Genomic DNA, 26,698 nt, shown 5'->3' on the forward strand with positions numbered 1-26,698 from the left:
CAGGTTCCAGTGTACATTACCAAGATAGGAGAATAAATATATGTAGTTTTCAAAAGACACAGACAATGAAAACGAAGCACTAACATCTGCTGATGCTAGATTTTCCGATACTTCTACTGATATGCTCCTATAGAAACTGTTCTCAGGCCTGTGATTAATTGCTGTTTCCTAGAGCAAACTGGTAAATCTTACTTCCTTTTTTGGTAGAATATGGATTTGTCCATCAAATCTTAGCTAGTCCTGGAGGCACCCTTTAAAGTCTAAAGGAGGTAGAATTAGGACAAAAAAAAAAAAAAAAAAGGAAGTACACCACACATAGCAGGTGGTAAATGGGTGAGAAGTATGACCAAGTGAGAAGTAACGTAGATGGAAAGCATAAATCCTTAAACATGTTTACATAAAGCCATGGAAGTTAGATCCATAAATACTGTTGTGGGTACTAGGAAGCTTGGAAATATCCTTAATCTAGATATTGGTGTTAGAATAACTACACCTTCTAACCCTAACATTCTTGAAAGTCCCTGCAAAAAACCATACTAAACTGATTGTGTAATGAATTGTGTAATGGACTGTAATGATCCAGTTTAAGCTCCTCCAGTTCCATTTTGGACTCTGAACAGGAGGGGACAGAATGAGGCGGCAAATTGTCTAGGATCACGGATTTGGAAGACTGGAAGACTATAGGTGATCTTCACCAAATGTTACATTGTGTCAGTGCCAGCCTTTCGAGGAAGCTTTGCCACCAGAGCAGGGAAAGAGAAGTTCAACAAAAGGTAATTGATTTATCAAAGACTTCTAATCAGCGTCCCCCCAGCCCCCGAGATCTGAATATTCTCTAAAGCTTTCAAAGCTTTCAACATTGAGATCTTTTAAAATTGTTTGCGGCTACATAAAAGTCGGCCTCCTTTCCCTCCTCTCCCACGCCCAAACTTGATGTGTCCCAATACAATGGCTAACGTCCCGAGGCGCTGCAGAGGGGAAATGGCCTTTCGGGAGGAGACTTTGCGCCGGCGCCAAAAAGAAGGGTTCAGAGAGGAGAACCGGTGGGCGGGGGTTACTCCAGGGGGAGAAAAATCAGGCGATTTAGGGGAGGGCCTTGGCGAGGTTGGAAGTCGTGCTTTCGGCGCCCGAGAGCAAGTTCCGAGGAAATTAACCAGAGAGGGCGTGGCGCCTGCCTCCCACCCGCCCGCCCTCGCAATGAAAGTCACCGAGCGCCTGCGCAACCCGCCTCTGGGACCAGGTCGCTGTCTTTCTCCTGCTCGGATTCACAGTACGTGCCCGGGAGGGGTGTGTAAGCGGCGGGTAAGGAGAGGGAGGCGGCGGGAAGGGGACCGGGGTGGCAGGTGTAAGCTTGAGGGTCTCTGCCGACCTGAAGCTTCTTTGTTCGTTGTAGCTGCTATATGTTTGCTTTTCAGTCCATCACTTTTAAAAGGGAGTTTCATTCCCGTCCCCCTTGCAGGTGAATTGTCAAGCTCCAGGACTAAAACTTGAGAGAATAAGTCTTTTTGTGTTTAAGTGATGATTGACCCACTTTGTATTCTCAGACCAAGGTAGCATCCACTTTGAAAGGGCCCCCTTGAACTTTTGGGGAATAAAAAGTACGTGCAAGTAACAGTAATCTAGAAAGTGGCTGCAGTTTAAGCAACTTCTGTTCATCCTAAGGGTGTAAAATCCTGCAGCGGCTCTGAGTTCAAGGGCAAACTGGCCTTTGTACCTCCTGAAAGACAGGACTTGCTTCTCTTGGTTTGCTTTGATAAGCCACAGAAACATTAGCAAAGTTAGAAAATAATAATAATTAACAAAGTGGAGGAGGACATGAATTAGACCCTATTAGATGAATTGGAGATTGTTAGAGTCTGCTGACTGGAACCCTGGGAGGATTCTCAGCCCCCCCTGGAGGCGAAAGCCACGTGGAAGGAGTAAAGGAGAAAGGAAGCCGTCTTTGGGAGTTCAGGCCTCAGCTGTTACTGCTGTTGCTGGACTGGGGTGGTGGGGACCAGGGTGCATGCAGATTCCATCTCCCTGCTTCCTTTGAAATAGTCCCAAGGCCTCTTAGTAGTCCGGGCACCACATTTATTTTCTCCTTTTTCCTCTGCCTGTTTACTCTCCAAGAACGTGCCAATTGGGCTGTAATCAAACATTGTTGAATGGCCTTGGAAACTTCTCCAGGTCTCCAGCTAACAGGCTTTAACCCAGTCTAGCCCAGTGTCCTCAGATCCCTAGCCTGCTATGAAAACTAGACACACCTTTTGCATCCCCTGGGAGTTAGGCTGGTGTTGAGTTTTACTGTCTTCTGCTTCTTCCAAAATAAGAGGCCTATGTGTGTTGACCACCTTTGTTCATCCTGAAAAATGGCAAATCGGTCCAAATTTGAATATTACTCTCTGTGGCAGACAAGGACAGTTTTTCTGAGGGTTTGTTTGAGAGTGGAGTTTCTTAAATGCTGAGTCCAGAAAAGGTCAGCATAGGCCCCTGGTAACGGCCTCCCCCCACCTCCCCCCCAAGAGCCAGAAGCATTTTCCTCCCAACACCTGGGCCCTGAAACTTGCAGGCCTTGTCTGCAGTCACCTCAGTCTATTCAGTAAAATCTAGAACTCATAAACAGCAATGAGACCACTGAATTATCTTTTTTCTTTGTCTCATGGGTACTGTTCTGTTGCTTTAAAAAGTCTAAAATTGCAGAGTCATGGCCATGGGAATGCGTGCTCATATACTGTGTGTTGCACAATATTGATGTGGAAAGGCTGCTATAGATAAGAGAACTTTGCTCTTTTTGGCTAACAGCCTATAAAGAGAAGAGGAATATTTCTCAGTTGGTAGTATCTATCACTCAACTGTGATAGATACTAAGGGAGCAGGGGTGGGATTCTGTGGGGTGCGGGGGACAAGACAGGAAGGGGATTTGACAGAAGGAGGTCCCCAGAAGGCCAGGGAAGTCTAAAATGTTTAGCCTTGATGGTAGATAGCCCACAAGTTCAACACTTGAGAAAGCTGGGCTCCAGTCTTGGGCCCTCCACTGTGAATTTGGGTCAATTACTCATTCTACCTCTCTGGGCCTCAGTTTCCTTATATGTTAAAGGTAGAGACAAATATTTGCTCTGAGTACCTTAGAGTTCTCCAAATTCTCAAGTGAGATAATGTGATGGCTTTTGAAAACTCTAAAATTGTATCCTCAGTGCCTAGAACAGCACTTATTTATTTACCAAATACTTGTATAGAACTTACTGGGTCCCACTGCCTTTCTAAGCACGTTATTCACTTAATGCTCACAAGAGTCCTGTGAGGGAGGAAGTATTATTAACCTCATTTTTACAAGTAAGGTAAATTAATCACAGTGGGTAAGTGGCAGAGTTGCATCCACCTGGACCACAGTCTAGTTGCACAGTCTGTGTGAGCTCGACACACAGCTCTTTGTCCTTTGTAAAGGCATCACCTCCACATTAGGGGACTGAGCCCCCCACTCTGGCGATATAGGTAGAGATATTCTCCACTGTGCCAACCAGTGCTGGACAGTAAAAGGAACAATACACTGTCCAAATAGAATACATCATTGGAATCATTTATTTTCTATAACTCATCACCAAGTTTCATGTTTTGCTCTGCTTACTTTTCTTAGATTATTTCTACTGCACTCCTAGACTACTCAAATCACTGAACACTTTACCCTCTGAAGTATTATTACTACTATACTGCTCTCCTCCCTCCTGGTGACCTTTCATGTACAAAGTTTCCACTAACTATTTTTAGAGTGCAGTGCCCAGGCATGATGCAGATTCAAGGCAACTTACTGACAAATTAGCTTCAAAAAAGAAAGTCTAGATCAGCACCACCTAATTTTGTGCTGTAAATGACCCCTATTTCTTAATGCCTTGTCTTTAACTCTCCTCACCCCACCCTCAGATGTGCTGGGAGTGGACCATGTTGATCCTGAGAGGCGATTTGTGGACCCACAGTGTGTGATACCAGAAGCTCCCAAAAGCCACAGACTTGAGCTAAGGCACATTTTGGTGATTGAGAAACTCTCTGTGTAAAGGACACTTTGTGTGTTGTTCACATTTAGAGAAAAAGCTTCCCATTGACCTTTGCCTCCAACTGCTCACGTCTTTGTGTTGTTTTCCCACCAGCAGGTCTGGAAGTCGTCTACTTTTTCTCTATCCTTTCTATACCCATTTTCACTGAGAGAAAACCATCCTCTGGTTGCTAAATACACTTCATTCTGAGAACATTGGTGGGGAGGTACAGAAACTGTTTGACTTTTAAAATGATGGTTGAATAGCAGCATTTCCTACTTGATAAACTTTTCTTAAATTAAAAAAAAATTAACACCTCTGCTGTGTTTCTTCGTATCTCTGTCCAGAGGCATAGGACTTAGAGCTTCCTTATTAAGCTAATTACTCTACCTGCATGCTGAAGGAGAGTGCAGTTTATTCATGACTCCCTCCCCCCGCCCCCCCCCCCCCGCCATACTAGAACAAGAGCAGATACATTAAATGTTGCTAAAAGTATTATTTTGCACTGAGAAACGTCAACTGAAAAAAACACACAACGTGAGAGCTGGGAGTTCAGCTTTAGTTGGGGCTTTCTGAGGACTGTAGCTCTTGAGGAGGTGTGGGTATCAGTATATATATGATTTTGCTGAAGCGGGTATGTGCAGTCAAACACACATCTTAGTAGAAGTTTGCTGCTGGTCATGAGGAACAGATGTCTCCACTAATGATGTTAGTGCTTTTCTAGGTATGAGAAGATACCAAAAATTGGGCTCATAAAAATTTCTCCTGAAAATATCTAACTCTCTGAAGGCCTCTTCTGCCACTTTTCCCCAGAGCACACAGTGCCTCATTCCTGCCCTGCCCTGAACTCCTTTCAGGGTGTGTTAAAGGTCAGCGACGGCATTGGCTAGTGACTTCCTGCTAGTAGAATCAGATGGTGAGTGCTATTTTTAGTTGGCAGCATCTATCTAACATACTTGCTTTCAAGACTGCTGACTGTTGGAGGTGGGTTAATTTGCTACTGTGTGTGTGTGTGTGTATTTAAACTAAATACGATTGAGCCTTGAACAATGTGGGGGGTTAGGGGGGCCAGCCTTCCACGCAGTCGAAAATCCACGTATGACTTACCTCGCCCCCTTCTTATACTCGGTTCCTCTGTATCCATGGTTCTGCGTCTGCAGATCCAACCAGCTGCTAATTGTTTAGCATGCTGGTATTTAGTATTGAAAAAATCCAAATATAAATGGACCCACACAGTACAAACCCGTGTTATTCAGGGGTCAACTGTACATTTCTATTTGTCTGAATCCAAGGAGTATATTTTTAGCCTACCTTTTAAAATAGGGGTTGCTTAAGAAGCTTTGGGTTTTTTATTTGCAAAATGGGAGTAATACTTAACTTGTAGCATAATTGGAAAAGGAAGGAAGATAACAGATGGAAGGCGTGCCAGTGCTGCCAGCTGCAGGGTAGGCACTCAGTCAGTGTTAGTTGAATCAGAATTAAGCAGTTTGCAGTCTCTTGAAGGAGACAGTGCAGTGTGGTTGGTATACAAGACGTGAGGTCAGAGACCTGGGTTTGTGTCCCAGCATGGCTGCTAAGTCTCTCAAATTTCCATTTCATTCATCTGTAGAATAGATATACTTATGAGAATTATAATTTTATGGTTATGAAAATTATGTAAGGCAATGCACATAAAGTACGTGGTATAATTGGATGTGTAGCCAAGTCTTATAAAATTAAATATACATGTATTATATATGTGATTTATGTCCCATTCAACAGTAACATACAGACAACTGCATGACCGGTAACAGAGTATAGAAAGATACGTAGGTTTACAGATTATTGGTAGATAGATAGATTGATCAGAATGATCACTCTAGGTTGCGTGCAGGGGTTGAGTTTTAAAGGCAGGAACAGATATGGTCTACAGGAGACAACACTCCATGCTAAGCCTGAAAAATAGCGTTTAAGCTTGGGTATGAGAAAAGATATTTGTTTATGTAGAAGACATAGAAGATGTAGGTAGTGGGGCTGATAATAGAACAGAGGAGGTTAAAAAGAATGACTCTCAGATAGTGCGGAATTTCGGCTTTACCCTAAGTTTCTACCCACTTGGACTTCAGCATCACCCGTGTGTGTCTCTGTCTCCTTCCTGAGCACTTTCCCGGTTATACTTCCGACACCAGACTCAGGGCGTTACCTTCACTTTACTCCTGACTGCTTTTAGGTGGAAGTAAATATGGAATGTGAAGTGACCTGAAGACTTACGTAAAGTTAATCCTCCTCCCCTTGTGCCTTCTACAAAAGCATCATAAATGCCAATTTTTCACCTTTCATTTGCAAGCCTGTTATTTTATGTTTCCATTATCCTGCTTCACCCTCTTCACGTGTGTTGATGTGAATGATGACCATGGTCTTGATGACAGCAGTGACTGTGAACAGGAGATCATAAACTTTATTGAGGGTTTTCATGGGCCAGGCACTGTGTTAGGTATGTTCCACATGTTATCTCAATTAAATCCTGACAACAACACACTAAGTTAGGAGGTATTACTATTCCTACCTTACAAATGAAGAAATTCAGTTTCATAGAGGCTAAGTCTCTCAACCAAGGTTAATAGCAAAATGGTGTGACTGGAATTAGAACCCTGGAGTCTGAGATCTTGAATACGACTGAAAGGACAAAAGGCTGTTAAGTTGGGTTTGTAAAGGAGGACATATGTTAGAACTTAAGCATTTCTAATCAAACATTAATGATACTAAGTACTATGTACGTAGTTTGATGTTTCTGAAGAGATCCATGGATTCTGTTTTTGTGTGTGTCCAACTTGTGGCTCATCTTGATGCAAAAATATGATTATATTTCTATCTTTAGAGCAGTTCACCTGTTTATTTTCACTTGTAATACCCCCTGCATTTTCATTTTCACTCAGTACTTGTTTGATGTCTTCAAGCTTAATGATATAGAACTAGAAAAAACCATAATAGTATTCATTTTGGCATTACACCTAACTGATTATTTCTTCTTCAAATAACCCAGGATATCTTTTTTTTTTTTTTTGCGGTACATGGGCCTCTCACTGTTGTGGCCTCTCCCGTTGCGGAGCACAGGCTCCGGACGCGCAGGCTCAGCGGCCATGGTTCACGGGCCCAGCCGCTCCGCGGCATGTGGGATCTTCCCAGACTGGGGCACGAACCCGTGTCCCCTGCATCGGCAGACGGACTCTCAACCACTGCGCCACCAGGGAAGCCCTACCCAAGATATCTTTAAGAACAGTGTGGTTAATGCTGCAGTGTAAGCACATCAAGTGACGGTCAAGTTATTTGGGGTATTTCTGTCTGCTTTTTCCTATCTTGTCTAAAATTTTTTTAAGATTCCAGACCAAAATTGAAACAATGGTCGACCTCACGCAGCTAATGGAGAATGAAGTATTCATGGCCTTTGCCTCCTACACAACGATTGTTCTTTCAAAAATGATGTTTATGAGCACTGCAACTGCATTCTATAGACTGACAAGAAAGGTAAGACATTGGAGGCAATATTTTCTTTTAAGAGTTGAGATTCTGGAAAGCAATTTTCTTAAATTATTTTTTGTAAAGCCCAGTGGCATATTGTAATACTGCAAATGAAATATGTAATCATTTGGTACAGGTGGTTCTGATATATTTATGGAACGGGTGCTTTTTCCTAGAAACTAGTAAATAGTTTTTTCATTGTAGCTTTTACCTTTTGTCATGCCACTTAGCATATGAGATTTCTGGAGTATCAGAGTTTTCAAGGAAACTTTTTGTGATTTTGAAGTTAATTTTGCCTACTAGAGTTTAGAAAATAGTCATTTTCTAGACAGTGAACTGGTGTTTTCAGCTCTGTTACAGGTCAAGGATATGCCTTTGGGGATAGAATTAAAGTTCTTATTATCAGCAGAACCTCTTATGATTGGGATAAGACATTTGAATTTTGTGTGGTTATGAATTCTTAAGTGGATAATATTTCTACCCATTGTGATAAGAATGATTTTTTTAAAACTGGAGGCTTGGGGAGGGTGGTAGAAAGTTTTTGAAACACATAACCTATATTCAGGCAGGGTTTATGACAACAGTGATGGGGGTAAAGCAAAGCTACATCGACAAAGTTAAATGCTCTTGATTGGTGTGGTCCCTGTGCCTATTCAGCAGCTTCTTTCTGGAAACCATCATTTCTCTTTTAGTCCCTGTCCTGAGTTTTTGTCCTCCAGAGCCTTGCTTTTATCTAGAAGTCACAGTCCTTCCTAAGGTATTTCCTCATTACTGTCTTGAGGTGTCATTTCTTCCCAGGGATATCTGCATTTTAATGGGGGGCACATACCCACATGTTTAACTCTCTAATGGGGCAAGGTGTTAGAGCAGCAGGCTATAAAGTGGCTGCTACCACCAGATCCACACTGTCCTCTAGAAATGTCATGGCACCAAGGATAGCAGAAATGTTGCTTGTCTTAAAAGGAGAAGGGAATTCCAGTTTGTGGAGTGCCAGTGATATATGTTAGGCGCCATGCCACTCTGTGTGTGTGTCGGATCATGGAAGCATTTTACATAATTGTTAGCATTATCATGTGAGATGAGCATTACTGTTCCCATTTTATAGATGAGGAACTACAAGTCAGAGAGATTAAGTAGCTTTCCCAAGGTTACACAGCAATAAAGGGTGAGGCTGAGATTCAAATTCAGATTGGTTTAAATGAAAATCTCATGCACTTTACGTTGTAATACCTTTATTTACTTATGCGAAATGTATTTATTGAACATCCACTGTGTGCCAGGCAATTATTTAAGGACAAGACAGACAGATCTGACCTCAAGAGCTGATACTGTATCACACTGCTGCCCATCAGTTCTCCTCAACATCTTTACCTGAAATAAATGCTCATGTCATATTAAGAAAAATATTATAATATTTATGACGTTCCTCAGCTTAAATTAAGGCTAATTTTAGAGTTCGTGTTTTTCTTTATTATATATTATTAAATGCTGGGACATACTTAAATATTTTTAAATGCATGTTTCAAGTTTCAGGGAATGGGGAACTCATTTCAAACATCATAATAATGGCAGGAAGGAATGCATGAAGTATGCCCTAGAACATGTCCTTGGTGTTTATAGGAATGCGATTCAACTTCTTATATTTCACTGTATTGTTCAACGCAAACTTCTAGTTAATTCAGAAAAAGAAAAGAGGCACGTATATCCTAACAAAGTACAAAATACTTTTCCTGCCCCTCACCCTTTTATGCTGCATGCCCGTTCTCTGATATCCTTGGCAAGTAAACTTATGACTTTCATATGAGCCAACCAGTTAGAAATATTAATACTCTTGAGGGCAAGTGCACCAACATTACTGTAAAAAAATGCCAGTTCACCGTAATAGTCAATGAGGACTTAGAATTATGCTCTGTTTTTCCATTTTGGCTTCCTTTTCCCTATTTTTATACATTGGTTTTTATTTACGTTATTTATGCTTCTCTTAAAATTTGTTTTTACACTGTTAATAAAAATTCAGATTTTAAGGAGAGATGCTTTCTGCTACCCCTGGGTTTGATCTATTGCTCCCATTTTTTTTTTCATAATGGCCAACTTGGATGCCTGTATTTCCTTCCGTTAAAATGTAAATAACTTATCAGATACAGTTACCCCCGTGTTACTTGGCATTTGAAATAGGTTTTTTCCTCGTTATTTGGAATAGGTTTTTGCCAACCCAGAAGACTGCGCAAGCTTTGGCAAAGGAGAGATTGCCAAGAAGTATCTTCGGACAGATGACAGAGTGGAACGTGTACGAAGGTGAACCCACTGTCTCCTGAAATGATTTACTTGATCAAAGAATTTTGGGACCAGAGTTAAGTGAGGATGTTGGGGTCTTGAAGAAAGAAGGAAGAAAAGTCTGTCATTTTACCTAGTCCATATAATTATAGAAAATTAGCGATCTAGATGTCTCCAACTATCACTGTGATTGCACATATTTCCAATTTAGCTTTTCTGTGCACTTTGTTGGGGTTAATGACTTTGTTCTGTGTAGGGATTTATCAAAAGTAATGACAGGTAGGAGGTGAAATGAGGATGGAAGATTCTTGCAGTTTTTGTCATCTTTCTCCAGAGATGAAACTGTCAGTTTGTGTAAAAGGTTGAAGAACTAGGTATTTTTGCATAAGATTCAAAATATGAACTTGGGAAATCTCTCCCTTTCCAATCTCTCTCTCTCTCTTCTTTGTAGATATTATGTTTAATATACTGAGAATGCAATGAACAGTGAAAAGCAGTAAGCCAAGATACCATCTACACAGTTTCCTAATAATACCAGGAATATACTTATTTTAAAAGCACATTGAATTCTAGTTCTGGAGTATATTTCTTAATCCTTGCCATAAAGTCATGTAAATTGCAAACTTTTTTTCATCTTTACAGAGGTATTATTGACAAATAAAATTGTAAGATGTTTGAAGTGTACAATGTCATTTGATATATGTATATATTGTGAAAGAATTCCCTCTATTGAGTTAATTAACACATCCATCACCTCACATATTTCATTTCCCCTCCTCTCTTTTTTGGTGAGAACATTTAATTTCTACTCCTATAGCAACTTTCAGTTATACAGTAGCACAATACAGTGTTATAAACTATAGTCAGCATGTTATTATACTTTAGATCCTCAGACCTTGTTCATCTTATGACTGACGATTCGTACCTTTTTATCAACCTCTCCATATTTCCCCCAACCTCTAGCGCCCTGGCTACCACTAGTTTCTGTTTCTATGAATTTGATTTTTTTCCTTTTGGTAGATTCCGTGTATAAGTGATACCATATAATATTTGTCTTTCTCTGTCTTAATTATTTCATTTTGCGTAATGCCCTCCAGTTTCATCCAAATGACAGGATTTCCTTTTTTTTTTTTTTAAGACTAAATAATATTCCATTGTGTGTGTGTGTGTGTGTATGGTTAGATTGTTTCCATGTCTTGGCTGTTGTGAATAATGCTGCAATGAATATGGGAGTGCAGACATCTCTTTGGGATGATGGTAGTTCTCTTTTTAATTGTTTGAGGACCTTCCATACTGTTTTCCATAGTGGTTGTACCAGTTTACATTCCCAGCAACAGTGTGGAAGGGTTCCTTTTTCTCCACAACCTGGCAAGCATTTTCTATCTCTTGTCCTTTTCATAGTTGCCATCCTAACAGGTATAATGTGATAACTCATTTTGATTTAGGATGATTGGTGATGTTGAGCACCTTTTATGTACCTCTTGGCCAGTTGGATGTCTTCTTTGGAAAAATGGCTAATGGGGTCTCCTTTTTTAATTGAGTTATTTTTACTTGTTTATTTGTTTTGGGCTATGGAATTGTATGAGTTCCTTATATATTTTGAATATAAGCCCTTATCAGATATGTGGTTTGCAAATATTTCCTCCCATTCCATAAGTTGCCTTTCAATTTCGTCGATGGTTTCTTTTGCTGAGCAGAAGCTTTTTGATTTGATGGAGTCTCATTTGTTTGTTTTTGCTTTTGTTGTCTTTGCTTTTGGTGTCAAATCTAAAAAATCATTGCTAAGGCCAATGTCAAAGAGCTTACCGACTGTCTTTTCCTTCTAGAAGTTTTATGGTTTCAGGTCTTATGTTCAAGTTTTTAATCCATTTTGAGTTGATTTTTGTGTATGGTGTAAGATAGGGTCCAGTTTCATTATTTTGCTTGTGGAAATGTAGTTTTCCTGACACAGTTTATTGCAGAGGCTGTCCTTCCCTATTGTGTATTCTTGGCTCCTTTGTAAAAAAATAATTGACTATGTATGGGTTTATTTCTGGACTCTCTATTCTGTTCCTTTGATCAATGTGTCTGCTTTTATGCCAATACAATACTGCCTATAGTTTTTTTACTATAGTTTTTTTTACTATAGTTTTTTAATGTAGTTTGAAATCAGGAAGTATGATGCCTCCAGCTTTGTTTTTGTTTCTCAAGATTGCTTTGGATATTCAGGGTCATTTGTGGTTTCACACAAATTTGGGGATTTTAAGAAAGTTCTTTCAAAATGCCACTGGGATTTCGAGAGGGAGTCCATTAAATCTGTAGGTTGCTTTGGGTAGTGTGGACATTTTAGCAATATTAATAGTAATTCTTCCAGTCTATGAGAAGAGAATATCTTTTCATTTATTTATGACTTTTATTTCTGTCATCAGTGTCTTACAGTTTTCAGTGTATAGCTCTTTCACCTCTTTGTTTAAATTAATTTCTAAGTATTTTATTCTTTTTGCTGCTATTAATGGAATTGTTTTTTAAGTTTCTCTTTCTGATAGTTCATTGTTAGTGTATAGAAATGCAACTGATTTTTTTTCATTGTAGTTTTATTGAAATTTGAGCAAGAATTTGGCTTTGATATTCTCCAACAAAATATTTTTGTATATTGATTTCATATCCTGAGACTATACTGAATTCATTTATTACTTCTAACAGTTTTTGGTGGAATTAGGTTAATGTTTTTAATATCATATCCTATCATCTACAAATAGAGACAGTTTTACTTCTTTCTTTCTATTTTGGATGACTATTTCTTTTTCTTGATTAATTGCTCTGACTAGGATTTCCAGTACTATGTTGAATAAAAGTGATGAGAATGGGCATCCTTGTCTTGTTCCTGATCTTAGAGGAAAAATTTTTGGCTTTTCACCATTGAGAACCATGTTAGCTGTGGACTTGTCACATATAGCCTTTATTACGTTGAAGTACATTCCATCTATAACCAGTTTGTTGTGAGTTTTTATCATGAAAGGGTTTTGGGTTGTCAAATGCTTTTTCTGCTTCTATGGAGAAGATTTTTAAAAAATTAATTTATTTGTTTATTTTTGGCTGTGTTGGGTCTTCGTTTCTGTGTGAGGGCTTTCTCTAGTTGCGGCGAGCGGGGGCCACTCCTCATCGCGGTGCACGGGCCTCTCACTGTCATGGCCTCTCTTGTTGCGGAGCACAGGCTCTAGAAGCGCAGGCTCAGTAGTTGTGGCTTATGGGCCCAGTTGCTCCGCGGCATGTGGGATCTTCCCAGACCAGGGCTCAAACCCGTGTCCCCTGCATTGGCAGGCAGATTCTCAACCACTGTGCCACCAGGGAAGCCCCTGAGAAGATTTTTATCTTTTATTTTGTTAATGTAGAGTATCACACAGATTGATTTGCAGATGTTGAACTATCCTTGCATCCCTGGAATAAATCTCACTTGATAATGGAGTATGATGCTTTTGATCCTTTCAATTAAACTGTTTAATTTGTTTTGCTAATATTTTGTTGGGGATTTTTGCCTCGTGTTCATCAGGGATATTGGCCTGTAATTTTCTTTTCTTGTAGTGTCCTTATCTGACTTGGATATCAGGGTAATACTGGATTTGTAAAATGAGTTTGTAAATGTTCCCTCCTCTTTTATTTTTTTGGAAGAGTTTGAGAAGGATCGGTTGGGTAATGTACTCTTAGTTGGTAGTTTTTTCTTACAGAACTTTGAATATATCATCCCACTCTCTCTGGCTTGCAAAATTTCTGATAAAAATTTCTGCTGATAATCTTATGTGGGTTCCCTTGTATGAAACAAGTTGCTTTTCTCTTGCTGCTTTTAAGCTTCTCTCCTTGTCTTTAACTTTTGATAAGTTAATTATAACGTGTCTCGGTGTGGGTCTCTTTGGATTCATCTGTTTTGGTACTTTCTGAGGTTTTTGTAGTTGAATGTCTATTTCTTTCTTCAGATTAGGAACATTTTCAGTCATTACTTCTTTGGGTAAGTTTCTGCCCCCTTTTCAGTCTCATACTTCTGGTACCTCTATAATGCATATATTGGTCTTTTTGAGGGTTTTCCAATAAGTTCCTTAAGCTATTGTCACTCTTCTTCATTATTTTTTCTTTTTGTTTCTCTGATGGATGAATTCTGCTGCACTGTCTTCAAGTTTGCTGAACCTTTCTTCTGCTTCATCTAATCTGTTGTGACCTCCTTTATTGAATTTTTTAATTCAGTCATATTCTTCAGCTCTGTGATTTCTGTTTGTTACTTTAAAAATATTTTCTATTTCTATTTCTCACTTTGCTCATGCATTGCTCTCCTGACCTTGATGAGCATCTTGTGACCAATATTTCCATCAGGTAAATCACTTATCTCTGTTTCAGTAAGGTCTGTTTCTGTAGATTTATCTTGTTCTTTTGTTTGGAACATATTTCTCTGTTTCTTTATTTTTCTTTATTCTCTGTGTTGGTTTCTGTGCATTAGATAAAACAACCACCACTCCCAGTCTTGACAGAGTGGTCTCATGTGGGAGATGAACCTTGTCAATTAGCTTGAGCTCCTGGTTCTCTCTCAAGCCTTTGTGATTGTCCAAGCTGCCTTCTTTGTTTCTACTGGCTCCCAGTTTTTGAGTGTGTGCCAAGACTTTTCAAGTGTTCCAAAGGGGAGGATCACAGTCAGCAGCTAGCTGCAAGCAGATTGGAAGCTGGACTCTCAAACAACAGCTGGGAAAGTAGGTAGTTAAGCCCCTTCCAGAGAGAAACTGGGATTTGGGCATTTTTCCTGGGCTCAGGTGTATAGCTGTGGGGAGAGCTCTTGTACCTATTACGAAACTGCTTCCTTGTTTGCTGTAGTCCTATGGAAGTCATGAATGCAAGCCCCATTGGCTGTCAGAGCCAGGCAATCCAGGAGCCTGTCCCTTCAGTAGTAGCTGCAAAAGTTGGGGTGCCAGAAGTGCGTACAAGCTCCTTCCAAGGAGATACTGGCAACTTGGAGGGCTAGAGGGAGAAGGTGAGGGATGTGTCTTCTGGCTTCTCCAGTCTCTGAGGAGGATTATAGCCAGCCCCTAGATGCATACTGAATTAGAAGCCTGACCCTCAGCAGCAGCTTTAAAATATACAGATGAATGCCTTTTAGGGAAAGACTGGAAGATGGACATTTTTGCCTGCTCCCTCTTCACTGAGCCTTGGGGGTGGGGGTAGCTGTGGCAAGTGCTTGTGCTTGTTGAGAACTGCTTCTTTGTTTGCTGTATTCCTGTGGGACTTGTGAATGGTAGCACTATTGGTTGTCAGAGCCAGGTGATCCAGAGACCCATCACTTGGGCTGCAGCCATAAAATCTTAGGTGCAGATGTGTGTAAGCTCCTTCTGGGGAGATACTGGCGACTTGTTTTGGGCTAGAAGGAGAAAATGGAGCAGGTGTCTACTGGCTTTCCTAGGAAGGATCAAAGCCAGACCCTAGATGCAGGCTAACTGGAAGCTTGACCTTTAGGTAGCAGTTTTTGAAGTATGCAGGTGGATCTCTATCTGGGAAAGACTGGGAGGTCGGCATTTTTGCCTGTTCCCTCTGTACTGAGTCCTGGGGGAATAGCTACAAGAAGTCTCATGCACCTGTTAACAACTTTGCTTTTGTTTGCTATAGTCCTTTGGGTCTCCAAAATGCAATCCTCACTGACTTACAGAGTTAGATGTTTTGGTGGGGGCCTGTTTTTGGGTGAAAGTCTTAAAGGTTGGGTCACTAAATATGAGGTCTAAACCCTTTTCTCCTCAGGGAGAAGCTGGGAGTTGAGAATTCCCTTCCGACTGTATGGTGCTGTTCTGGGGGTGGGGTTTATAGCAAGATTTTCTCAGCCTTTCCTTATCCATTTCGATGTGCGTATTTTCTCATTCTCTCAATGAGTAGAAGTTGCTCAGCTAGTTTCTGGATTTCTTTCAGAGGTAATTGCTCCATGTGTAACTGTCCATTTGGTGTATCTGTGGAAAGAGGGGAGTTCAGGAGCCCCCTCTGTCACCATCTTGGCCAACCTTCTCCCCACCGCAAAATTTTTTATATTGAGATTCCATTGCCAATCCATTAGTTACCTTTTTCTAACATGTGAAACATTAAAGTTATGTACCGTCTTCATTTAGTATTTTCTAATGCTCATCTAAACTGGAGTACAATTCTAGACACATTTCACAGGATAAGCAAAATTATATAAAATTAAAGAAGCAGTGAAGAGTTTTCATAGCCATACTTAAACATTTAGATATTTAGTTTTGTGATGAATAGTTAAGATATGAAACATCATGAATATATTTGACTACACTTCTTCAATTTGTTGAGTATAAATAGATAATGAAATGGGGACTGAAAGAAAAAAATTTACTTCTGTAATTCATGTATCTGCTGCAGCATCAAATCCCTTTGGAATCTAGATCATATTTGCATCATCACTTTTGACTTCCTAGAAAGTCTGAAGCCCTTCCCAAGATCTCTGCAGATTCCCTTATGGTATATAGTCTCAAGATTAACTCAGTCTGCAATCCTGCATTTGTGCATGTTTCCGTGTTCTGCATTTTGTTAGGCTGATGTAAACTTGGTTCTTTCCTCAACTCTGTCAACAAATCAAGTTAAAAATGTGATAAAAATAGACCTGACTAAATCAAGGTGCAGAGTTTACAGTGTGGCAACACAAACATTTCAAGTTGCGTGTTACAGTGCTCTGTCCTTCAGCATCCTCTCCCTGGGAAAGTTGCATTGTGCCCTTGTCACCTCACAAAATGGTCAGCATTACACCATTTTGCAGGCTGTTCTTTTACCCCATGTACTTCTTTGCTCCTCCAGTACCGAAATTTAATTTTTTTATTTATGCAAAAGTTTAATCTCAAATTATTTATCAAGCAAGAATGGCTTTTTCTAAGAGGAAGTCTATGCTAGATAGAATAAAATTTTAACTTTTGCTTCACTTAGTTATATATTTGTTAATTCAGCGGTGCTACTGATTAAAGTGGCCAGGTTTTTTTTTTTTGGCGGAGCACAGGCTCTGGATGTGCAGGCTCAGCGGCCGTGGCTCACGGGCCCAGCCGCTCCGCAGCATATGGGATCTTCCCGGACCGGGGCACGAACCCGTGTCCCCTGCATCAGCAGGTGGACTCTCAACCACTGTGCCACCAGGGAAACCCCAAAGTGGCCAGTTTTAAAATGGATTGTGTCAAGAATATGGATCTAAAATAGTCTCAAGAATCTCTCAAAGAATCAATGTGAAAATTTCAAACAGTATCAGAGGAAAATTATATGTGTTATGATGAAAAAGAATAAAAATTAGAAAAGGTGAATAAAGCTTTGTGGAGTTATCAAAACCACTAAAGAGAAAGTAAGCAGTTTAAAGCTTTGTCTCATCCTTTTTGTGCATCCCTTTTAGGGAAGGTAATCAAATACATGATGCTAATCATGACCCTATGCTCATAAAATTGCCCAGAACTGGAAAGTGACAACAATTAGACCTTTAGTAGCATTAGTAAGTTTGAAAGGAAGATCAAAGTAAGTCTCACCTATGAAAACTTAGCAACAGGTATTTTATTGGGGGATTTTTAGATTCCTCCCCACTCTCCCTTCCCAGCCCCTACTTCTGTCTCTCCTTGCCCATGGGATTGTATTTCTAAAGGAGAAAGCCATTATCTAAGCTGATCTCATCAGGTTGTGAACAACAAATAAAATTTAGTGAGAATGATTGACCTTAGCTGTGAAAGGAGTCAGTGTCCTTGAGGAGGTGCAGCCACTGTGTGTCCAGCGCCTCCTGGCGATCAGACACTGGCTTTTCAGTGCGGCAAAGAGAGTGTCCAGGAAAGGCAAGGCATCCAGTTTCCAGGTGTATTTTTTTTGAGATCGGATCAGTCCCATCAAAAAATTTCCTACTAACAAATCTCTTTTGGAGATACTTTTCAGAGAAAGAGTTTCCAGAATCTCCACTTTGCATTTTTAACCTAGAATTTTTCTTTTTCATTACTTCCACATGTAATTATCACGTTATTTCTATTAGCATATTTCAGTGACAGGGACAGAACTTGGCTACAAAGGAAGTGAAAATTATGCTTTCAGGTATGCAATAGTGAGAAAATTAATACATTCTACACATATGGAACACTTAATTAAAAATATAAAGTAATATGTGTTGAAATGTCAAGATAAGTAGCCTAAAGTTAGTTATTTATATTCTGGGCAGACAGAAATCAGTGATGATTAGAAAACCTTTTACATTATGCATTTATTTAATCCTATCCCATCTTGTTCTAGAAAGAATTCAAGACCAAATGTGTTCCCTACAACAAGGTAAAAAGAAAGTTGTGCGGTAATCAGGGCAGCTGGAGAAATACAGGGTAGCATTCAAAAGAGGAAAAGGGGGGGGGTACTTAGGAAGAGGAGAGATGTTTAGAATAGGCTATGTTCAAAGGTAGAGAATACCCCTTCACCGAAACTGTTCAGTGGCGTCCAGGTGGTACTCGCTGGGGATTCTTCAAGGAACTGGAGCATGGGCTAGGATTTGAGCCAGATGACTTCCCTTCTGGCCCCAATGCATGAAGGAAGCGTTTATTGAGAGATTACCCTGTGTGTCTCATGGTCACTTCTTTTATTGGAGTGCTATAAAATAGCTTTAAGACTGGGTTCCTGCCCTTGAGGGGGACCAACATTCATGTAGTTAGAGAATGAAATAAAGCAGTCTCCCATTAGATGTTAAGTCGTGAGGCACAGGGTATTAGTTCCTAGGGTATTTAAGAATATTTCATAAAGGAAGAAGCTGCAGAATGTTAGGAGAAGGAGAGGAGAGATCACGTCAATTTGGGAAATTTTCTTTGTGGGAATTTGGACATACTGCTGCTGTATGCTGATCGTGAAGTACTTTGGGTAAGAGAAGGGAGTTAGCAAGTCTGGTGTGAAGCTCCTTTTGTAGTTGGCCATCCCCTGATAATTCTCAAACATGTCTAGCAACTCTGGTCAAGGTTAGGGTGATGCTGAGATCCGAGTGGTTCTGATCTGACTAAGAAGGTGTGACTGGTGCATCATAAGCACAGAGCAGGGCTGATGGGAAGGTCAGCCCAGAGCAAGCTTGCCCCAAGGAGCATCTGCCTGAAGGAGAAAGGAAACAGGAACACAGGATGATGGAGGGGGGGAAATAGACCCCGGTAGACGGTGGTCACACATAAAGATGGATGTCCACCAGGTATTAGATTTTGGTAGCTGTCTAGGAATGACGTGAAAATGAAGGCAGCTGCCCCTCTAGGATGAGTTCTGTTGTTTGAGCAGAGAAAGGGTTATGGTGGAAGGGTGATACTGAACTACAGCAGGAGCTGACTGGGAGAGTTGGGTAAGCACGTGCCTGGCTCAGGATCTGAAAAAGAAGAGCATATAAAATAGCGTAAATTAACACAGAGTATGAGGCTCCATTGAAAACAGGCCTTACTAGGACAATAAGGAATGCTATTTCTGAGACCGTTTTGAGGGCCAAGGACAGGGAAAGAGAATTGAAAAGAGAATAAGATAAAGAGAGAGAGGGAAGCCAGAAAAAAAATGGAGGGGCGAGTAAGGTCCAAGGAAGCCCTGCCTTTGAACTTCCTTCCCTCTCCCTCCACTGGAGCTCTTTACCCCTCATTGTCCTTGACTTTCTTCTCTTCTCTTTGCCAATTGCTTAACACAGGCTTAGAAGTAAACACATTTCCACAGAGTCTCACCAACTTTCCAACTTTAAAACGTCTGTCCTTTTAGAATGTTGTGAAGGAGAAAAGTAACATGGCCAAGATGGGAGGTGAAGATATATCTGTGGTCCAGCAGGAGAGTTCAAAGGACCCAAACAAATACCCTTGGTGTAATTGGTGAAGCTCTTCTTTAGTAGAAAATAGTATTCCTGTCCTTTCTTGCCCACCTCACTCTCAGTAACCCTTGGGTTGTTCCATGAAAGAGAAGGGATAAGAACTCCCATGCCTTTCTGTCTTGGCTTTTATTCAGGAACAGACAGTTGTTTATTTAAATCTTTCCAGACTGTTACTTACCTAGGTTACTGTCGCATTCTTCATACCTTTATGTTGTCATCATCTTTGTCAAAAAGGTGATGAGAAAGGATAATCTACCGGAAACAGGAGAAAGGAAAGGAGGGGAGGAGACTGGTGATCATTGAGCAGGCAATATGTAATAGTTAACGTTTTTTGCTAAAAGAAAAGAGAGTAACATAAAACCAATATTTTTCATTTTGAAATATGTATCGATAGCTGATAAGCTCTATCAAAATCTCAATTTCTAGTCTAGATTCTTAAGCAGTTTTTAACTCTGGAGACTTGAACAGGAGTACCAGATTTTTGAAGATTAAGCAGTTTAAAAAAATGTCAAGTCAATAATACATGTGCCTTGTATTCAAGGTGCCATGAATTGGAGGAAAACTTGTGTCTAAACCATGCTTTCTGTTTTCTTATAGCTGTGGTATGAAATCCCAATCAAGAAATATGTCTTTCTCTTTATTGTCTATCAATTTTGTGTATACTTTGCACTTTGCTCCATCACTACTAACTAATTCCTTTTGCAATTTGAGGATAGGTTGGCTAAATTTTTTCCCATGTTTGAAAGACTAGTTATGTATTCTGTTATATGGATGTGGAGAGCATGAATTTCTTGATATTAAATTGGTAAATTGATTCTTGGCAACCTAGTGGATTGGGTGAATGGGCAAGGGTGGTCTCAGGAGCCATTTTGCAGACTAGCACAAGTGAGGGAGGAGTCTTAAGAAAGATCATAACCAAAACGATTTTGTTCTTTTCGGAAGAGGAGTTTTTATAAGAAGAATCTTGAATTGCTGTTGTATGGACCTTAGAAGAAAAAATATTTTATATGTATAAAAATGGAGTGAGTTTTATTATATAGATGCAGTTTTGATAGTCTTGAAAGTGCAAAAAACCTTCTCTGTTGTATGTTGAGATACACTACAAATAAAAGAAACAAGATAACGAGACATTCTAAATAAGAGTCAAGTGGGTAAGGAAGCAAGGGAATTTGAGAGAAATAAAATGAATCTTACTTTGCATGTTTAAGATCCATTAACACTTCTATTTAGTTTCAGAAGAGAGGAAAAAATGAATATATTTCTGCTGATTCTGAAATTTGTGTTTTACAAGTCATCTTTTTCCACAGAGCCCACTTGAATGACCTTGAAAATATTGTGCCATTTCTTGGTATTGGCCTTCTGTATTCCTTGAGTGGTCCAGATCTCTCTACTGCCATCCTGCACTTCAGGCTCTTTGTTGGAGCACGAATCTACCACACAATTGCATATTTGATACCCCTTCCCCAGCCAAATCGCGCTTTGGCTTTTTTCCTTGGATATGGAGTTACACTGTCAATGGCTTACAGATTGCTGAGAAGTAGGTTGTACCTGTAAAGAGAATCATACAACTCATCATCCAGTGATTTTCTAACAATTCTGTACTTCCAATTTATAACAAATACTTTTTAAGATTTTAAGTGGGAAGGGAGCAGAGAAATTAAGATAGGGAAAACCTAGTCTGAATATTAATGTCACCAATATCCTTTATTCTTTTTTAATATTTGCACTAGAAATTTAACATAATTTTTAGCTCTTTTGTCTTATTCTTAAAGTACTTTGTTTTAAATTTTGATTGTAATTTGTAACATTATTCAGCATTTCATATTTTAAATCTTTAGAAAGAGTAAGTACATGTATGTTAAACTTGTATTTCAGTATTGCTGAAATCGGCATATGAAATAAAGAATTTAAAGAACAATTTCATTTGGTTTTATTTTTCCCAACATATTTTCAGAAGTTTCAGGGCTTCCCTGGTGGCGCAGTGGTTGAGAGTCCGCCTGCCGATGCAGGGGACACGGGTTCGTGCCCCGGTCCGGGAAGATCCCACATGCCGTGGAGCGGCTGGGCCTGTGAGCCATGGCCGCTGAGCCTGCGCGTCCGGAGCCTGTGCTCCGCAACAGGAGAGGCCACAACAGTGAGAGGCCCATGTACCGCAAAAAAAAAAAAAAAAAAAGTTTCAATCCTACAGAAAAGTAGTACAATGAACTTCTATATGTCTTTCACCTAGATTTACCAGTTGTTAACATTTCCACATATTTGCTTTAGCTCTTATCACTCAGTGTTTTTTCTGAACAATTTGAAAGTAAGCTGCAGATACTATATCATGCATTTAAGATATTTCATTCCTAAATACTTCAACATTTATCTCCTGTGTACAAAGCAGTCTCCAAATAACCATACCATTCTCATACCAAAGAAATTTAACTCTAATACAATATTTATTAACATACACAGATCATATTTAAATTCCCCAATTTTTCCAATAATGTCTTTTATAACTGCTTTATTTTTGATCCAGGAATCAAACAAGGATGTCACACTGCCTTTTGTTATCATTTCTATTTAGTTTTCAATAAAATGGATGAGTTCTTTCATTTTTTTTTTATCTTTTATGACTGGCATTTTTTGAGAAGTTTAGGCTGGTGGTTTTCTAAATGATCCTTAATCTGATTTGGTTTTGTATATTATTTTCTCATTCTTAGATTCAAATTAAACATTTTTGTTAACGTTGTGTTCTTCAGACTACAGCACGTTTGATGTCAGTTTGTCCCATTAGTGGTGATCAGTTCAGTAAGGTAATATCGACCAGATTTATTCACTGTAAAGCTATCTTTTTGTAATCGTATTTAGGGTGATAAATTGAGACTGTGCAAATCCTGTCCTCCTACATATTTTCATCCAATGGATTTAGCATCAAATAATGCTCAGTTTTGTTTCTATATAAAAATATAAACATAAAAATTCATTAAGCATATGTTTACAAACATATATACATCCATACATATTTATATTTTTTGTCTTGAATTATGTGTACTTAAAGCTTTATAATAAAGGATGAACTTTTAAAATATTGATATTTTTCTTACACTCACCATTTATATTATTAGTTTTTCTCTCTTGATTACTCTTAATTTTAATACATATTTCTTAAGTAGTGCTTTTAGTGTCTCTCATAATGGTTCATTTAGGTTTACCACACAAATGAAAAGTCACGGTGTTTATATTTTAAGTTTCATAATTTGAGCAGCTCTTAAGTCCATAAACATATTGGACAATTGACTATGGAGAATTCTGTACAAGTTTGTTTTCACTTCTTTTCCTAATGTTAAAAGCAGCTTTGCATATCAGGAAAGCTTTGTGGTATAATTAATGGAAAAGATCATGAGCTCAGAAGTGAAAAGTTCAAAATTTAAGGATTAGATCTGCCTGCGTAAACACGCACACGCACACACACACACACACACACACACACACACAGAGACACCCTACCCTCTGGATTTGGGTAACCTATTTACTCTGTCCAATCTGTAGTTTCCTTAAACTTTTGTTACATTTTTTGAAGGTCAAATGATCTATGTATGTGAAAAAAAGATATTCTAAACAATAAAGTGTCCTCCATATGGAAATTATTTGAGTAATCTATCGAGCACAAAGATTCAGTTAGCTGAGTTTTGTGTAAGATACTTGTTTAACCATTGTCACTTCTGTAATTGTTCTCATAAATTTTCTACTTCCCTGGTAATGCTTCTCAGAGTAGTAGCAGAATGTACTGTGGTTATTGGTTACCCACTCAGCTACTAATATTTGATATCCATTACTTAACAACTATCAGGAAAAAGAAAGGACATTTAAATTATATGTTCTTAGAGGTATAAAAACTATGTATGTGTGCAGAACATGTTTAAGAAAAAATGAAAATGTCTAGAGATCACCCACTTCAATTTCCAAGTTTGAATAATAGTTGTAAAGACAATTTAAAATGGTTTCTAACTGTGTTTTCACTCAGAAGAGAAGCTGTAGATGTTGGGGAATTTATTAGTGAAACTGTTGTAATGGAGGAGGATGGATGAAGGAAAAACTATTTACTGGTCCAGTGTCTCCTGTACCAAGGAATCCCCACCTGACCACATGACACACTGGACTCTGGAGGGACGTCTGTGCTATAAGTGGCTTTGACTTGTGATGGGACAGAGGTGGAGAAGAGATTGCACAGTTTGTATTAACACTGTTACCTAGGAGGGACCTGATGGATATGTTCATGTTTCTACCACTTAATTAGAACTCTTTGAACGCAAGGATTGTGTTTTCTTTGTCTTTATATATACATTCTCATTCATGTACACAAACATGAATGTGTGAATGCACATCTGCATTCACACACCCCATTCTCGGACTCCACACTCACCACACACACACACACACACACATACACACAGGAGTTAGTACCACCACCATCACCAGTACTAACCATTATGTATGCACTTAATAATTAGGTAACAAGTTACTTCTTCAAATTTCACCACTCCCTTCACTCAAGCCTTGGTCTCTCACCAACCCTAAACTAACTCTACCATAAGTAAGTCAAGTTTCTTCTGCAGAAATCAGAAGGTATTTATCTGTAATTCTTATAGAAGCATCATCTAGGGTGGTGATGGCAGTTTTAGTGAGAGGGTGCAGTGACTCTCAAATGGGGCTGGAGGGTGGGGCAGATTTTATCAAAATCTCTACAGCTAGCATCTACACATACACACAATATACTGAATCAATATTATTTAGGACATAAGCCCTATGGTTATTTCACGTAGTGCTACGTAGAGTAGAATCTTCTTAGCAGGTGGGGACATCTATCTCTAAGATGTATTTATTTGGCTTGGACATGTTGAAAGATGGTGGTGGGACATCAGAATTTGACATATATTAAAGGGCTCTGTGGTTTTAAAAGACTGAGAAAACCTTATCTAATCAGTGCCAAATGGGCGGGACCCTCTGCTTTGAAAAGTCAAACACTTACTCTTTCAGGGTATCGATGTGACTAGGCCCTGAGAGGTAGACTCATAAATGACACTTGAGTGTAAACCATAATAGCAAGGAATTCACTGAAACTCAGTCCTATAACTGTCCCATGGTCTAGTGGTTTTGAATTCCAGGGGTCACTCCATTCTGGCCCTGTGGTCAAGCTGCCTTGGAAGTTAAATTGTGATCAGAAATCCTCTCTTGATTTTCTCTGGGGAAGCACTGCCAAAGGTACCAAAGTTACTCCGTGACTCAGTGCTCTGCACACTGTAGGAAGGCTTGTGTGGCCTGGAGAGCATTGGTTCACACCAAAGAGAGTTGGATGAGTCGAACATTCAATGGCATAAGACTAAGGTAATCTGATATATCCGTTTCAAGATAGAGGTGATGTCATGAATGGGACTGAAAATACTCAGCTCACGCCTAGGGAATCCTGTGTAAGTTCTAGAAACCATTCACCTGAGGGTTCTACTTTATAAATACCAAAAAAAAATTTTTTTTGAGTTGCATAGTTGCTTCACACTGACTATTTTTGGAGACAGATGGTGAGAAGTGAGGCAATTTGCCTTGAAAGTCTGTACAATCCACTTAGAAACAGCGGCGCAAGAATCCTATGGTCATCTGCCTGCTGCCAGCCTGAAATGTCAGCCCTGTGGGAAGCTGATAGGTGTTCCTGCTATCAACGGAAGCAGCACCTCTACATTCGTATCTTTCAGAGTACTTTATTCACTATATATCCTATGTAAACTGTTGGATTTGACAAGGAGGGGTTGTCAAAGGCAGACTACTGGGAAGGGGCTATGTTGGGTTGAATTTGGCACCAATCTCTCACACTTGACAGCTCAAGTACAAGATTGGGGATGCGCTATAGGACCTATGAGCCTCCTCAGGCAGTAAGCGCAGGCCCTAAATCACACTTAATTCAGAAAGCCCTGACAGCCCTGCATGAAATGGGAGCGGTAAATGGAGAGAGAGGAGCTGCGTGCAAGCGTCGGCCATTTAAGTTATTTCCTCTTACTGGAGTTTCGGAAAATAAGAACCAGGATGATATAGACTGTGCTACACCACAAAGAGATCTGCATTAGCAACTTAAAGAAAATCATCTAAAGTTTAAGGCTGGGCGACGTGATTTTCCATAGCTAAAAGCTAAGAGGGAAATCAGTGGAGAGTCAGAGCTGCCTAAAATTCTTCATCTTTTACCCTACATTATACGTATCTATATCTATATTGCTATATTAATAAACCCATCTAAAGAGAAAAGTAAAGGATTGAAGCAGTTTTACATAGTGGAATAGAACAATAGATTTGAAAGCACTTAAATTTGAATCTTGGCTCTGACACTTTCTGGCTGCACGAGACAATGACCAAGATGTTTAACTTCCTTAAGCCCCATCTTTAATTCTAAAATGGCAAGATTAAAACTTTACCTACGGTATTAATATACTTTTGCCACAATACTTCTATGTAACAAATCATCCGTGACTCAGGGGTTTGGCAAATGATTCTGCAGGGTTGGGCCGGTGTTGGCTGGGTTTGCACATGTGTCTGCTGTGAGCTACAGGTTGGCTAAGTGATTCTCGTGGACGTGTGTCTAACTGTCTCGCATATCTAGGAATTGGCTGGAGCTTGGGTGATTCCAAATGATCTAAACTAGGATTACTGGGGCAACTCAACTCTATTCCATGTGTCTCATCCTCTAGTATGGGGGTCAGTAAACTATGGCTCATTGGCCAAATCCAGCCCATGTATTGTTTCTATAAATAACGTTTTATCAGAACACAATTTTGCTCGTTCATTTTCATATTTGCTACGGCTCCTTTCATGTCACAATGGCAGCGTCGAGTAGTTGAATAGTAGCAGTAGAGACCACATGGTCCACAAAACCAAAAAGATTTACTATCTGATCTTCTACAGAAACAGTATGCTGACTCTTGCTTTCGTAGGCTAGCCTGGATATGTTAACATGGCCACGGCAAAGAGCAAGAGAGGAAATGGAAATGCGTTAGCACCTTTCCAAGGTTCTGCATGTATCACATCTGCTAACATGCTACTGGCCAAAGAAAGTCATATGTATGAC

The 26,698-nt window shown here is 39.6% G+C and overlaps 1 protein-coding gene across 9 annotated transcripts; it reads left to right on the forward strand.

Annotated features, from left to right (window-relative positions):
* The first annotated feature begins 616 nt into the window (after window positions 1-616).
* MGST1 (microsomal glutathione S-transferase 1) lies at window positions 617-21,526 on the forward strand. Of its 9 annotated transcripts, none has more exons than XM_082667064.1 (5): window positions 1,238-1,270; window positions 4,824-4,926; window positions 7,367-7,514; window positions 9,709-9,803; window positions 20,916-21,526. In XM_082667064.1, exons 3-5 carry the CDS (start codon window positions 7,389-7,391, stop codon window positions 21,160-21,162), a joined length of 468 nt encoding a protein of 155 aa, XP_082523190.1. In that variant the 5' UTR covers window positions 1,238-1,270; window positions 4,824-4,926; window positions 7,367-7,388; the 3' UTR covers window positions 21,163-21,526. The 9 variants fall into 9 exon arrangements, with proteins under 9 accessions (XP_082523194.1, XP_082523189.1, XP_082523187.1 ...); XM_082667060.1 differs by having other exon boundaries at window positions 1,243-1,270; window positions 7,374-7,514; XM_082667068.1 differs by lacking the exons at window positions 1,238-1,270; window positions 4,824-4,926; window positions 20,916-21,526 and adding exons at window positions 617-773; window positions 10,234-10,444 and having other exon boundaries at window positions 7,374-7,514.
* The last annotated feature ends 5,172 nt before the right edge of the window (window positions 21,527-26,698 follow it).

The sequence above is a fragment of the Grampus griseus genome (genome assembly GCF_964374135.1).
Source record: "Grampus griseus genome assembly, chromosome: 11".
In the NCBI taxonomy this organism is placed as follows: domain Eukaryota; kingdom Metazoa; phylum Chordata; class Mammalia; order Artiodactyla; family Delphinidae; genus Grampus; species Grampus griseus.